General features: G+C 45.9%; 1 protein-coding gene across 1 annotated transcript in view; it reads left to right on the forward strand.

The window, feature by feature from the left end:
- Nucleotides 1-6,720: 6,720 nt before the first annotated feature.
- Nucleotides 6,721-14,441, forward strand: part of cdh8 (cadherin 8) — a gene marked incomplete at its 5' end in the record, with an annotated part of 96,400 nt that continues 88,679 nt past the window's right edge. The window contains one exon of the mRNA XM_079162228.1: nucleotides 6,721-6,978. Within this exon, the coding sequence (XP_079018354.1) occupies nucleotides 6,721-6,978 (258 nt within the window). The remainder of the gene's footprint in view (nucleotides 6,979-14,441) is intronic.

Consider the following 14,441-nt stretch of genomic DNA (forward strand, 5'->3'; position numbering starts at 1 on the left):
AGAGGGCTAATGAGGGAATGGGCTGCAGGTGAGATGGGTGTGGAGGACCAGGTGAGGGGAATCAGAGGTGAATGGTGGGATCTGAAATGACAGGAGAGTTAATAAAACAAGCAGACAGGATGAAAACAAACTAATATGAAGGGGAATTTGTGACAGAAATAAGTATGTTTAAGAACATAACTGGCATTAGTTAAGCAACAAAACTACAATAAAATAAATCAACGTTATAAAAATAGACTGTATATAAGGAGTGATTTTATTCATCATGGCGTTAACAATTGGTTCAGTCAGGAACACTCGTCGTATGTTTTTATTCATTTATTGAAACAAATGGAAATACAGTTATACTTTGCGCCGGTGTTCTGCTCTTAAAATGCTCCCTGGATTAGCCTAGCAGCTACCAAGCCAAAACAGAGAGCACCATGCACTCGAGAGGGAGGAGCCAAGTACAACCCAATGCTGAAAAAAGACATTTGTCGGCGACCAAAATGTTGCAATTACCTTATATGAACTGAAAACACACTGTGAAAGGGTTAAAGTTCTAAAACAAAAACATGGACAACTGCCAGACCGGACAGGTAGAGAGACCTGTCAATCACAAGGTAGCCAAGCACTGAAGCATTCCCTGCTTTATCGTCTATATTACTTCAAATGGGACCATCATTTACAAAATGAACATCATTCTTTTTTTCAAAGAAGACTTGAAACTAGAAGTTTAGACCATAAACTCATGTTTACAATGTTGTTGCCAGGCAGAAACAGCAGCCTCCTGGGTGAAAGTCTTGTGTTTGTTTGATCCATCCAACCAGCCATCCTGTATAGACTTTCTTGCTCTTCATACTACATCAGTTGACGGTCTAGTGATGACCTAGATGTGTTTGCATTGGAATTGGTGAAAGCCCGGTGTGTTTCACACAGACGGTCTGTGAGTCAGTATCAGATCCCAAGGGGCACTGATCAAGCATGGGTATTTGACAAATGGGGAGTAAGAAAGATTTGCTTTGGAATATTCTGAAATTAAAAATACCAGGGCTGAATAACCAAGGTACTTTTTTTTTGGGAACCTAAAATGGCCTCTGGGTATTTGAGAATAGTCATTATTTGCATGAACACAAGAGGTCACTGGTCAGAATAAAAGTATAAATGTAATTGTTTTTGTCGTTATGACAGTTGTCGCTTGAAGGCACCTTTCCAAAGAGAAAAATCTTCGGCGGCAGTTGTCATGGATGAGCTTGGCCAGCCGAAGCTGTCGAGATGAGGGTAGTGGTGACACAGCAGGGGGGTGGGGTGTCCTTTTAAAGAGAGCCTTAAAGGAAAAGTAAAGCAAAGTAAAGAAGGAACATCAAGCTACAAGCATAGTTTGCCATTGCTGGTAATCTCAACCTTCGGCTGGACGCTGTTTCAATGAAGACTCATCAAACTGAGTGATGGGTGTTGAGTCAGCCGTGGTGGGGTTATTCACAAAAATGTGTCTTTGACGACATTTACACATACTTCAACAGACTTTACAACTGAGAATACCTTGGTGTGACTCAGCATACAAGTGGGCAAGCTTGTGCTCTAAGTAGTTGGTCACAGAACAAATAACAGAGAAGAACATTTAAATCAAACAACGTCTCCATATGGTAACGGCCACTGTGGTGCTGACTCGTTGTGCACGGTTTCAGATGTGGAAGTCAGCGGCGCACACTGCAACAGTTCTGTGATTAATACCGCTGACAAAGCAGTGACTAATGATCGATAGAGGATGCTTGGATTCTAAAGACCATTTCCCCTCCACTTACTTTGCCTTTTTTCACAGCCATCTGATATTTTGATCACTGGCAGGGGCCATGTCGGAGGAATTAATCACTAATTTGAAGCTGGAACCGTCTCATTTTGCAGGATTTTGAATGATAGTTTCAGATTCACCTGATGCCACTGGAGCTTCTAAATGATCTTAAGGGAAATACTGGGAGGAGGAAGTGAATGAGCATCGGTCCCAGTGGGCCTACTTCTTTTAGAGTAAGATTTTATCTAACGATAAAATGGTACCAGATGAGTTGGATGTATGACAGCTTCACTACTGTGTTTCAATGCCCAGGCGGTTCTCAAGCACTGTTCGAAGCTATACCTATGGCATGTCACGCTCTGTAACTCGTATATATATGATAATGATAATGTCTTTTTATTGTCATATACATATACACATACATAAAATTTGACCTTTGCATTTGACCAATCCCTCCCACGATACCAATACGTATGTAATTCATGTTATTGTTTATGATGAAGTATTAAGCGCAAGTGAGTGTCCCCCCGAGAAATTAGAGGTTAACATTAACTTATTTGTCACGTAATTGTATCACCAAAGTAATTCCGTACTTATTTTAACCTTAAGCACAATCTTTTCCTAAACTTACCAAGTAGTTTCCTGGGAAAAAGGAAGTTTATTTAAAAAAGGTTTGTATACATGTAACAAGCAGAAATGTACATTTGTAGGAGAACAAAGCATGAAAAAACAAGGAATCACTTTTTCTAAGCTATCCTATGAACCTCTGTGTGAGGATACCTGGTAATGCTCTCAATAACTGGACCAAAAATATCGCAAATGTGTCAGAACTAAATGTGTCTCTTGCCAAGCCATTATTGCTATATATAAATATTCATGTGAGTGATTTTTGTCTTATGGATTGGTTAAATGTAGGCCACCAAAACGAATTGATTAAAATTAGGGAAAGTAATTACCAAGTAAATAAAGAGCTTTCAACCTATACGTTTTAAAGAGCATGCCATCAGTTACATGAATTCTGTTTTGCATTGCTGTATTAAGCATACATTAGGGCTTGTGCTTTTTGTTTACTGTGTTGTTAGGTTCTGCATATGTGTGTGTGAGACAGAGACAGAGGGCGAGATTAGATGCATCATAAAGGTAAATACTTCACAGGTTAAGCTACCCCATGTGTGTTTTCTTGTGCTTTTTATTCACTCAAACATGATTTTAAATGACCAGCCCCCTGCAGCAGTCCTTTTTTATACATTTAACTCACACACACACACACACACACACACCATATGTGTCCCGTCAAAGAAATCTTCACTCATATCGAGCAAAAGAAACATGGCTCAACACTTACAGCCTAATGCATTATGCAGCAGGAGCTTTTAAAAAGAGATGATTGGAGAATTCCCATCTGAAACGCAGCTGCAACATCAAAGTATGAGTGGGAAGAAAATTAAACGGTACAGAAATAAATAATGGTAGACTTGATGTCTTTGCTAATTGGCTTCTCTGGCACTCGGGTCAAAAAGGGCTTCCGCCAGGCGAAGCCTAAGAGGAGCTGCTCTGTTGTGTTAAAGGTGCTACACGGCACCTCATACAAATAACGTGTTGCGCTCGCGGACATTTCACTCTTTCGACTCACTGAATATGCAGGCGCTGAAGCGTTGGTGGGAATGCGACGCCGTCATCGGAACGAAGGCACGCAGAGGCAGTGTTTAATACTCGGTGGGGCTGAAATGCGTTTCATGAAGAGAGTATCATAGCGGGGGGGGGGGGGGGTAAACAGTGTGTGTCAGACAGCACTCTGACAGTCCTCTCTGGTCAGAGTACCCCCCCCCCCCCCCCCCCCCCACCCCGCCCAGGCCTGCTTGGCTTCTGCCAAGTAGCCGGACAAACACTAGAGGGCTCTCTCCCGTGGACGGCAGCGTGGGGGGGCCCCCCTCATGCTGTCAATCACACACTCACGCACACATCCAGCCACGCAATGACGAGCATGACCTTTTCACTAACCGTCTTAATAAGACCCGTGTCACACTCTCCCTGCTCCCTTGTCTTTTAATGATGTGGGATTTAGTTTTTCACCCACAGACACGTTCATGTGTCAAGAATACAAATAAACTAAAACCGTAGAAGTGTCACTTTAAGGTGCTGGCGGAATGCAGGGACCCCAGAGGACTTATAGTTGTGCCAACGGGGATACAATGCGCGCGTCCATCTGTTCATTGCTTAACCCTATCGAGTGACAGTGTAAATGAGAAGCCTAGGTTTCGTTTCACTAATCGCCATGGCCTGTGCCGTTCCGCTAATAACCGAGAGAATTGATGGCCAACTAATGCGTCACCGCCTCATCAAAGAGACGAGTTTGAAGAATATAGAGAGGAATAACGCAGTAATGAGAGGGCTTTACCTGCACACACCTATGTAACATCTACAGCTGCAGCATAGCTGGCAATTTGAGACGGTAACCTTTTTGCGCGTCGGTGGCTGTGCAGAGCGGCATGCATTCATTTGTGCGCCTGTTGACCCGGCTCCTCATCAACCCAATGAGCGCCGTGGAGGGGAGGCTCTCTTCGCCTCCGCGTGTCTCTCCTCCATCTCCTCCTCACTTTTCCAGTCGGCCAGCGAGCCTGTCGGAGCTCTCAACTACACAACCCCAACACTGTCACTCCGCCGTGACAAACTGCAGGAAGGATTTCTAGCCTCTCCGCGGGTTCCTTTTGTTTTTTGTTACTCATTTTCCCTCCGCCTCGAATGAAACGCATTGGACTTTCTTTTTTCTTTTTTTTGCGTATTTTTGAAGGAACAGTGAAACAATGCAGCAGCGGGGTAGGATGCAAGTCTCACCGGTATGTACACCCGCCACCGTAATGGGCTATATAAACCTAACAGGTATTACCGATTTGCGTCGGAGGGGTTTAACGGGACTTCTTCGTAGCGGGGATGCAGTGCATTTTTTCCCCCGGTACGGAGCGACAGAGCAAGTATACAGGAAGGTCTGCAACTTGGGTTTCCTTCTTTATTCACATTTCCCTCGCGTCGGCCGCGTTTAGAAGTCGCACATACTCCGCCTGTATGTGGTTAATGTTCCGTTAATGGGACTGCCTGTGCGCTCTCGTGCCACATTTGAGGCACTGAGAGGCGGGCTGATTGGAAGCGATGTCTCCTCAAAGGGTAAAACTTCAGAGAGAGGGCTAATTCGGGTGATCGGGGTACGTACCGCAGATTAACGCAGAGGCGGCTAAGTCAAGTAGTTCAAACTTTGCGGTTTTAATTCTCAGCCGGGTAATGAGACGTTGGAAAACAAAAATGCATTGCTCCTCTAATGGAGCACCTTGGACAGCTCCTCCGCTGCAAGGCGCTCGGTTCGCAGCCGAGCCGCCTGGAGCGGCTGCTTTCTGGCGGGGAGCTGTCCTCACCCCGTCGTGCTGAAACCGTCTGCTTAGTCACGCACCACAGTGGCTTAAAATGCACAAAAAAAGAGAGGGAAAAATCACTATGAATGGTTAAATTCATATGACTTATAATTTTGTATTTTAACAGCTTGATGTTTTCTTTATGTCTCCCCCTATTCTCCCTTTTTTAAATACATAAAATAATCCGTTCCTGCATCTTTTGGTCTCCAGGTTAGTTGGAGAATTATCACAGTAACTCGGATCACTCCACACTTTGTGATATCAGTTGGTTTCAGGTGGAATACGTTACACCTTATTGTCCTTGAAAACGCATCCGTGGAACCACAAAGCATTGTGACCACAGCGACGTACTGCGTGTAGTAAAAGTTACCAGAACTAACACCGGCACGGCTGACACAGCATAGCATGTCCACCTGCACCAGTTATAGCCGAGGACAGCTCAAAGCCAACCTTGTGCTTCTTTTTTTCCTCCTCTGGTTTTGCATTCTGGTGAACAATGCGCACCAGTGTGTTTTAAACTGACGCGACTGAGCGGCTTACGGACGTTAATAAAGTTAAAACTGTTTTTGATTAAAGGTCAAAGTTTACATCATTGCATGGTTGGGTCACTTTGTTGTATTTAATGTGGTCAGTTCCACTGTAATATCACATATTTGATTCAACGATTAAACACCTCGTCTAAATACCCTCACACTGATCTCATCTGGATTACTATGGTATCAGCGAGCTGCAGCGCTGTTGACATTGTAGCGCTCACCTGCAGCCACCCGCTGTATCTAGAGTTTACACTATTGCGTGCATATGCTGGTGTTTGAGGAATATGATTGCAGCCCATAACACCATTTCAAACTAAATGTGTTGTGAAAGCATTAATCATAAGGAACATGTAATTGCTGAAAATCTTTTTCTCGGATAATCCCCAGAACAACAGATTAAAGCAAGGCAATCTGATGTTGTGGGCTGGATAGCCTCAGAGCACAGGCATACCCATTTGTTGTTCGCCTGTAGCGGCACAATATGACAACAAGATTGGAATAAAGGGTCATGTCTGCTACAAAAGATCATTTGTAATGATGAAGTGACATCTTGACTTCTTATACGAAAATACAACATTTTCTCTCTCGCTCATTCTCTCTGTCTCGTCTGATTTGTTCAAATATTTCTACTCTCTTATTCATACCTCCCCTTTTCTCCCCCACCTCCTCCCGACAACTCCTCACACGACTGAAAGACGGCTAACAATCGACTGTGATTGCTCCCTTATAGGTCTCCCCCTCGGAATAACGCCAAAGGGATGCTGCGCCGTGCTCCTCAACCCCTCACCAACTGCTATGGAGGCATGCCAAGCCATGCGAGTGACCTTTATCACACCATGAATGCAAGCTCCGCCGTTCAAAGAGGACACAAGTAACCTTTTCCTTGTTATCTAAGAAGGAGCTGTTGATCTGAAGAGAGGGGCTGGAAACCAGAGGCCGAGAGAGAGAGAGAGAGAATTGTCTCGTCGAACAAACAAACAAACAAACAAACAAAACACACAACGACAGGATGCCAAAGCGGTCCGAGGAGATGCTGGTGGATCTGTGGATGTCCTTGCTGCTGGTGTGGATTACTTGTGTTCCTTGTGTGTCTATGACTCCCATCATAGGCCAGTCCAAAAGCACACAAACTGGTGGGTCCGCAGCAGAGGCGAGCGGTCCTGGCGAAGGACAAAGATTACTGAGCCGTGCCAAGAGAGGATGGGTTTGGAATCAAATGTTTGTGCTGGAGGAATTTTCTGGACCCGATCCAATTCTGGTTGGCAGGGTGAGTGCTGTGATTGTCAGCGTTATATTAAGCTCGCTTATCATGTGGAAACATTAATTCGGCCATTTGAATGCTCTCTGTTTTTTTTTTTTTACTTCCCATGGGCAGTGTGAGGGCTTTGGTTGTCAAGGGGAAGCAGAGATATGGGGGACAAGAGAGTGGGACGTATCCGAGGGGGGGGGGGGGGGGCTCTCGAAATGCTTTTGGAAATAATTAAACTCTCATCAAATAATGGTGGCAACATTTACGGCTGTGTTGGATGTCCTTCAAATGCAAGAAACGATGTAGCAGTCACACAGAATGTAACCATTTCTTTTTTTTTTACCTCGATTTCTATCTTCCACACAAAATACAGACGCATGAGGAAGGCTCTTTTCTTTACCTTCGATCCACAATTTTCTGCCAGATCATTTTTTCTTTCCTGCGTAAGGGCATGGTTTCATTTCAGTTGTGCATAACATAAAGGAGGTTTATTTTAGCTATGGTCGGTTTTTACCATCACGGCTCTATAATGAACAGAACTGCGGGGTAATCCTGCGGCTAAGGGCCACCTGCTCCCTGGCCTGTGTGGAAGTGTCAGGCAGGTTTTCAGAGGAGGGGAAAGCTGCTGGCCAGCGTGGCCAAAGCAGCTTGTTCACAGCTCATTGCTGGGACTCACCTGGGGAGAGTCAGCCTGGCTGCCACGCTCGCTTCCCTCCCCCAGAATATACTGTATATATCACCCAGCCTCTCTGGCATGGGCAGGAACGCAGGCCATCAAGCATATTTGATCTCGTTCAGTAATAGCTTTTGCAAACAGTGTTGTGGTGCCTAATTGGTAGGCCTTTCTTGTTTATGACCTATTGCCATTGTAGTGCTTTGTACTATATCTTTTTTTCCAACCCCCTCAGACATGGCGCCTCAAAGCACCGACGCAAAAAGCTGCTGTTTCACTTGAAAAATAAGTCACCCGATTTAAATACTTTTGTAATTTCACTCCCTCTTGTTGTTTTTTGTTCTTGTTTCTTCTATCCCCAGCATTGTCATATGGCTGCATCAATTAAACATTTGCCACCATGTGGGATTTGCACCTGCGTTCTCTAAATACCATACGAACACAAAAATGCTGTTAAGTGATGCATTAATTTTTCAAGCGAGTCAATTAGGCAGCCTCTGCTGGATTCGACGAGGGCTGCTCATCAGAACGCTGGAACAAACAAGCACTCACCGGGGCCGCGGTGACCGTACGTACGAGAGCTTGGAATTTAAAGGTTAGACCTCAGCTGCCAGATATTCGGCATCAAAGATTTGACATGTCAACCAGGTTATTTATTGATGGATATATTACCTGAAAACGTTTCTTGAGAAAGAAAAAGAAAAAGCCACAGAAGAAAAAGATGGATGAAGGAGTTGTGAGTCATAAATCCGAGCTCACACACTCTGAATATCACGCCGTGTGCCTGTGGCCTGAGTGTGAAATGCTCCTCGGATTGTCAGCAGAGGATTGGTGGCACAAAAATCAAGTGTGCATGAAGGATGCTTCCTCTCAAGGCCTCGGCTAATGCTTCGCAACAAACTTGACTGTAGGACAGGTTAGTCACAGGTATGAGTATCTTTCCTGTCGAAGGACATTCAAGGATCAGGCACAGGCAGGGTAACGGGGGAGGGGAGGCTCGGGGATGAAGAAGAACTCGGCATTGCCTTTTGCGAGGCGATGATGATGATGATGATGATAGGTTGCGTTCACTGCAAGGTTAAGTGCTCATGACTATGCCTGGCAGAGCTGAGATAAGTCCTATGTTAAACCAATATGGCACTGTATTGGTTTAAGACTATAAATCTCTCTCCCTCCCAGTCCCTTTTCTTCCCCTTTTCTCACGCTTAATTAAAAAATGAATGAAATGGGTGGGAAGGTGTGATTCAAAGTGGTCATACAGCTCCCTGTGTATTTTGCAGAGTTTCCCCCCCTTCCGCTGCATGTGTGGTTGTGGGCCTATTATCAAGGAAGTCCAGGCCACGATTGGACTCTTTCCATCCCATAGTTTTTTATGGCCGGTGCACTCTGAGGTTTAATTATACAGCGCGCGCGTCCCCGATCTTCTGCCTGCGACTGTGGCTCCCCTCGACTACACCCGGCTCCGGGGAGTGAGAGATAGTGTTTGCAAGAGGGACAGAGAGAGATTGCGCGATCGATTTTTAACGGTGTGTCATTCTCGGTGTTCTCTCTCAGCGGAGGCTTTTAGCGTAAATGCAGGAAAGCAGGGGGGGGGGGGGGGGGGGGGGGGGCAGGAGGATTTAAAGGAGGCGGAGGCTGTGGAAGAGCGAGGAGGATGGCCACAAGGCGTGACAGCACCCTTCCCTTTCGCTGTTCTTCTTCGGCGCGTCGTTTCTCTTGACATTGTGATTCTCTGAGCGGTGTGTTCGTCAGCCCCCATCAGTCCCGTTGGCATCGAGGGAGCAGACATGCAATACCTGTTAAAGTGAAGCAGCGGAGACAGCTGTGGAAAAGCTTGTTGCTCGGCTGTTGCTTAACACGAACACGGCGTTGGAAGGGATTTTAGGATTACTCATCGTGAGCCAGGGGACGGTTCAGAAATAACCCGTCATTAAGGGTAGAAATAGGCAAATGGAGTGTTGAAGGCAGATAGGATTGAACATATCGCGGGCGCGGACTGAGTGAGGCGACGTGCGTTGGCCCATTGTTGACGACGAGTGGGAGATGCCACTTCAGCGAGTAAAGACTCTCATGTAGGCCATTGGAAGGCTAGCAGAGGGTACTTTAAGGGAAAGCAGCTCTCGATTTACAATTGCACAGCCATGATGGAAAAGTGTAGCCCGGGTTTTGAAATAGAATCAGCGTTCTTTAGTAGATAACGTTTTTATAGTCTTGTTCGAGAACTTTCTTTGATTTTTGGCATGAGGCCTATTCAAACTCAATGTTTAACGTCAGGCATGTTTTCGCACCATTTTTGCCTCTTCAATCAAAGCCGTTTCAATTATTCAAACCTACAAATAAGCAGCTCATTTACACCAGGCCATTAAAGGCAAAACATTGCCTCTGAACAAAAAAGACAAGCATGAATAAGTTGCTGTGTTTGCACCAAAGCAAAATCTGAATACTTTGATTGTAGTGTGAGGCAGATTGATGGCAGTTAGCGTCGCCATATCTAACAGCCTCAGACGTAACTTTTCAGGGATCCTTTACTTGCCGGCGATCATTTAGCGTATGGCGTGTGAGGATTGATAATGATGGATTCAAGTCTGCCTAATTGTAGCGCAGATGTGGTAAATTGACTGATCCCTCATCCCATTGTCCAACGCCGTTATCCACCACAGCATTGTATGTGTTTTTTGCTCAAAGAGAATTGATAATCAACCATTAATATTCATCAATTCAGGCTGAACTGCAAGACTGACAGTGATACAGAAAGGGGAAAAAAAGACTTTGATTATTGATTCAGCAAAGGAAATGGATATGTTCGGAAGAAAGGAAATGGCTTTGTCTTTGTGTGCTGGGGGAAAGAAACAGGCTTCATTCTTCCAAACAAGCTGTTCGACAGGATTCCCAACAAGAAGGGCCAGAGTAGTATCAGATTGGTGGGGTAAAGGAAGTCTAAAAGGTGTTTTTCTAGAGGCAGAGGTGATGTTCTGTAATGTAAGTGATGTTTGCTGTGCTCCCTCCTCAAAAATGAAGATCCTTTTCCAGTAGTGACTAGTCTGAAATGGTTTCTTCGTTGTTCAAACTCACACAGGCTGTACCCTCTAAAGGATGGGTAATACTCTCCTCCTATCAAGTGCACGCATTCGCCCACTGACAATGTGCATCAGTGTAGCATAAGAAGTAGGCTGGCTGTGGCGACTAACCTCGAAGCCGGTCACAATCAGTGTGGTTGGGGCAATGTTACGTAGCGGCAGAGCGTGTTTTTTCGTCAGGCTCCGCTCAATAGAGTCCAGTAGAGGGCGGAGAACCAAGGTGAAGATATTGTAAACCTAGTTTTATAAGCACAGGTGGAGCGCTCTACCGAGGGGGCTCTGCAGCTTCTACGCTGTAGCTGAAGAGGATGTAGAATAACAGGCAGCTGGTGGTGCTGCCCTTTGTACTGTGGCTTCCAACCATATTCGTGTAGGTACATTCTGATTGGCCCGTTACATTTAAGGAACATTTCTGTGGGCGAATAAGTGCCTGTGATTGCAGGAGAACATGCTCAGGGCTCAACTTGTGCGTATAGAACTAGGGTTACAATATTGTAACCTTTAGAGGTACATTCAGGTGAAAAGAGACCACAGCTTAGAGACGTTGGCTCAGAGTGTTCCTTGAAAAAAGCTGGTGCCCTTAATATGTATTTATTCATTTACTGAATGGTGTATCTGATAAAATGGAATTTCCATGGCTCACTGCTATTCTATGTTTAGCACATCGACTAAGACCGAATTCAATTCAGAACTTTTTGTTCCTTTTGTTGCTTTCTGCACTTTGGACTGCTAGTACACGATGTGGGACATAAGTCTATAAATACTGATGCAAGCTACTTCTGCTCGGCTGGATTGCCTCTCTCGGTCTCTGTGTCTGTCCCCCACCTCCACCTCTTTCCCTCTCTCTGTGTGACGGGGTGATTATGGAGAGAGTGACTCTTGAGCCCGAGTAAGCTCGCCTCCAGTGCCAATAGGGTGCGGTACAATGATATTGTTAAAATCTTCTCCAAGTGTCTGGCTTCGGAAATGCGGGGGCAGCGAGTCAAAGCTAAGGCGGGATTGAGTCCTAAATGCAGCTGCCGGAGACTCCCCGGTGCCCCGCTGATGCTGGTTTCCAACAGAGCAAAGGTTGATCCCCCTTCTCGACTGAGTCCCGCCGATGTGGCCCCCCCCAGATCAGCGAAGATCCCCAACCTTAATCTGCATTCACTCCGGCTCCAACAGTTGAGCGGATATCTGTCTCTGCCTTTGATTGATGGATGAGGAGTGGGAGTTAACGAGAATATTAGCCGAATTATCGCAAGTGATTGATAGCCATTATGACACATAAATTACAAGCATTGGCTCGGGTATAATACATTCTGAAATATAGCCCAAATTAGACACAGGTTCCAGTGCCACAGTGGGAGCGGGTTGAATAAAAAAATTAAAAAAGCTGTCATTAAATCCAGGAATGGAAAGCTCCATGTTGGACTTCGTTTCATGCCATTCGGTTTCTCACACCCACAACAGCTCCTGGAATACAGCTCTGTAATCTCTCTTCAGGCAACACCACAAAGATCCGTATTGAGCTGCAGTGTAGCAGCAGCTCCTCTGTCTCTCAGCTCTTAGATCTCCATCCCCTCCTCTTGTGTAATTTACGAAAGGCAAAAAAAAAAGCATGCTTACATCCCTCTGCCCTCAGCTTCTACCTCCTTTCCCTCTCTGTTACTGGGCTCCCCCCTCTCTCTCCCCGAGGCTCACCTGTACAGTATATCACTAATGCCGGCAGGGCCATTATATCAATGGGTCCATGGTCACAGTCTCCCTCTTGCTTTCCAATCTCTCCCTCTGTCTGTCCCTCCCGGTCTGTAATAAAACACTGGGCCCAGCGGTGGCTCTGATAGAGCTGTGGGATCACATTAGTGCTGCCCTCCAAGAGCTTGACAGGTTGTCTATGGCTCTGTGTTGTCGTCCTGGTTCCCATTAACAAGCTGCGTACGTGCGTGCGCGCGCATGTGTGTTTGTGTCATACTGTAGTCCGTTCATTTATTGGTGTTATGGACAAAAATGAGATCGGCTTGGATGGAGTATATTTAGACATGAGGTGTTATGTGTGTACCAGTAAACACAGCGTGTCCGTGAAGCTTTGTAGCCGGTGTGTCTTTGCAAACATTTGCTGGAGTGTCAGCGGAGTCATATCCATAAAAGATTCCTCTCTAAACTGCTCGATATGTGTTTTGAGCAGAAATTGCAGTGTGAATTCTGTGGTATTTCCACTTTACTGGTGACCTCATCGTCACTGGCGTTAATGTGTTTTGTATCTTAAATGTTATTGCCAAGTCATATTATCAGCATGTCAGTGATCATTTAATAGAAGCACTGTAGAGTACGTTCAAATCTGGCAGACTTGTCATTATTTGTCTTTATGTCTTTCTAAACACACCCGTATGCACAAACACGCGGCTCCCGCCTCTCCTCTCACATGCATGCACCTAGCGACCGCCAAATCGCACACTGTACTGCATTTTGCTCCCCGCCTATGTTCATAAGGGAGCTGAAATCATGTTTCAGCTGAGTGTATCGTAAGGAGGCACACGACGCGTCTCGTGCGTGATCCCTGGAAGCTCTCCTGTGTACATGCATCAGCTGCAATTATAATTTAACAGGAAAGCACATCCATTCTCGCGGCTTTCGTAGTCCCTGAGCAAAATAACAAGCTCGCCGCTATCACTCGCATCTGTGGCTCAGCGTGATTAAATCCATGTTGTACAGTGAGGAGCTCACTTGGGGGGGGGGCACTTCCCCAAGCCACTGCGTCAGTGTGCTAATTCCAGGCAAATGGACCCTTTATGGTTTCACCTTGGACGACGCCACCACAATTAACCCTCTCCCAAGTCAGTGTTTTATCAGTCAACGGCGTCAAACTCTTCCTGTGGAAGTCCGAAAAAAAAGCCTCCTCCTCTCATTAAGTCCAACAACCCCCACCCAACCCCAGCCCAGCCCCCCTTTTAACTGCCTTCCCTCCCTCTCTCCTCACTTTTCCTCCCTCACACTCCCCGGCTCACTGGGCCTGGCCTGTGCGGAGGTGGAGCGCTTAGCAGGCTAAATTGTCTGGCACTCTGCCTTGAACTTTGCTCTAACTAATTTATAGGAATTAAAGCACGTCACCTCAAAGCTCGGCTCGTGCGCTGCTTTGTCTAAATTGGGCCTTGTTCACTTTCAAAACGTCTCCATGTTTGGATTACATCGTTCTCAAAGCATCAAGAGACGCATTTGCAATCGGATGGGCTTAAGCCACTTCGGCCTTCGTCTCGTGCTGACATTTAAGCAGTTGTTGATTTGTTAGACAGAACACCAACTCGCATATGATCATATTCTAAACAGGCAGCGAGAGGCGACTAAATTAAGGCGGCATTAAAGAGCCTGATGTTGGACATTCTGCTTACTTATGAAGCTGCGCTGTGTTTCCCAGTCAAAACACCGGCCAAGCGTCGGTAGCAGTAAATGAGGTTACAATTATTCAAATCTGATTATTCAAATCAAAAGATTATGATTATCTGAAACCTGCTAATTGGCCCTTGCCTCTGACATGGTAGTTGTGGGCACGGCGGCGGCGGCGGCGGCTAAAGACCCCGCTCCTTGTGCCAGCGTACTCTTGTGGGCTCAGTGTTTGGCTGCGCTCCCCAGGCGGCTCCTCTCCTATGGATGGAGCCCAGTGCATGTGAAATGCTGCAGGCGGCTTATCCCTGCGCCTCTGCTCTCATACACGTCCCATCAGCCAAACTGGGACTGCGGGAGTAATCTTGTTA

Source organism: Pholis gunnellus (genome assembly GCF_910591455.1).
Source record: "Pholis gunnellus genome assembly, chromosome: 1".
Taxonomy (NCBI): domain Eukaryota; kingdom Metazoa; phylum Chordata; class Actinopteri; order Perciformes; family Pholidae; genus Pholis; species Pholis gunnellus.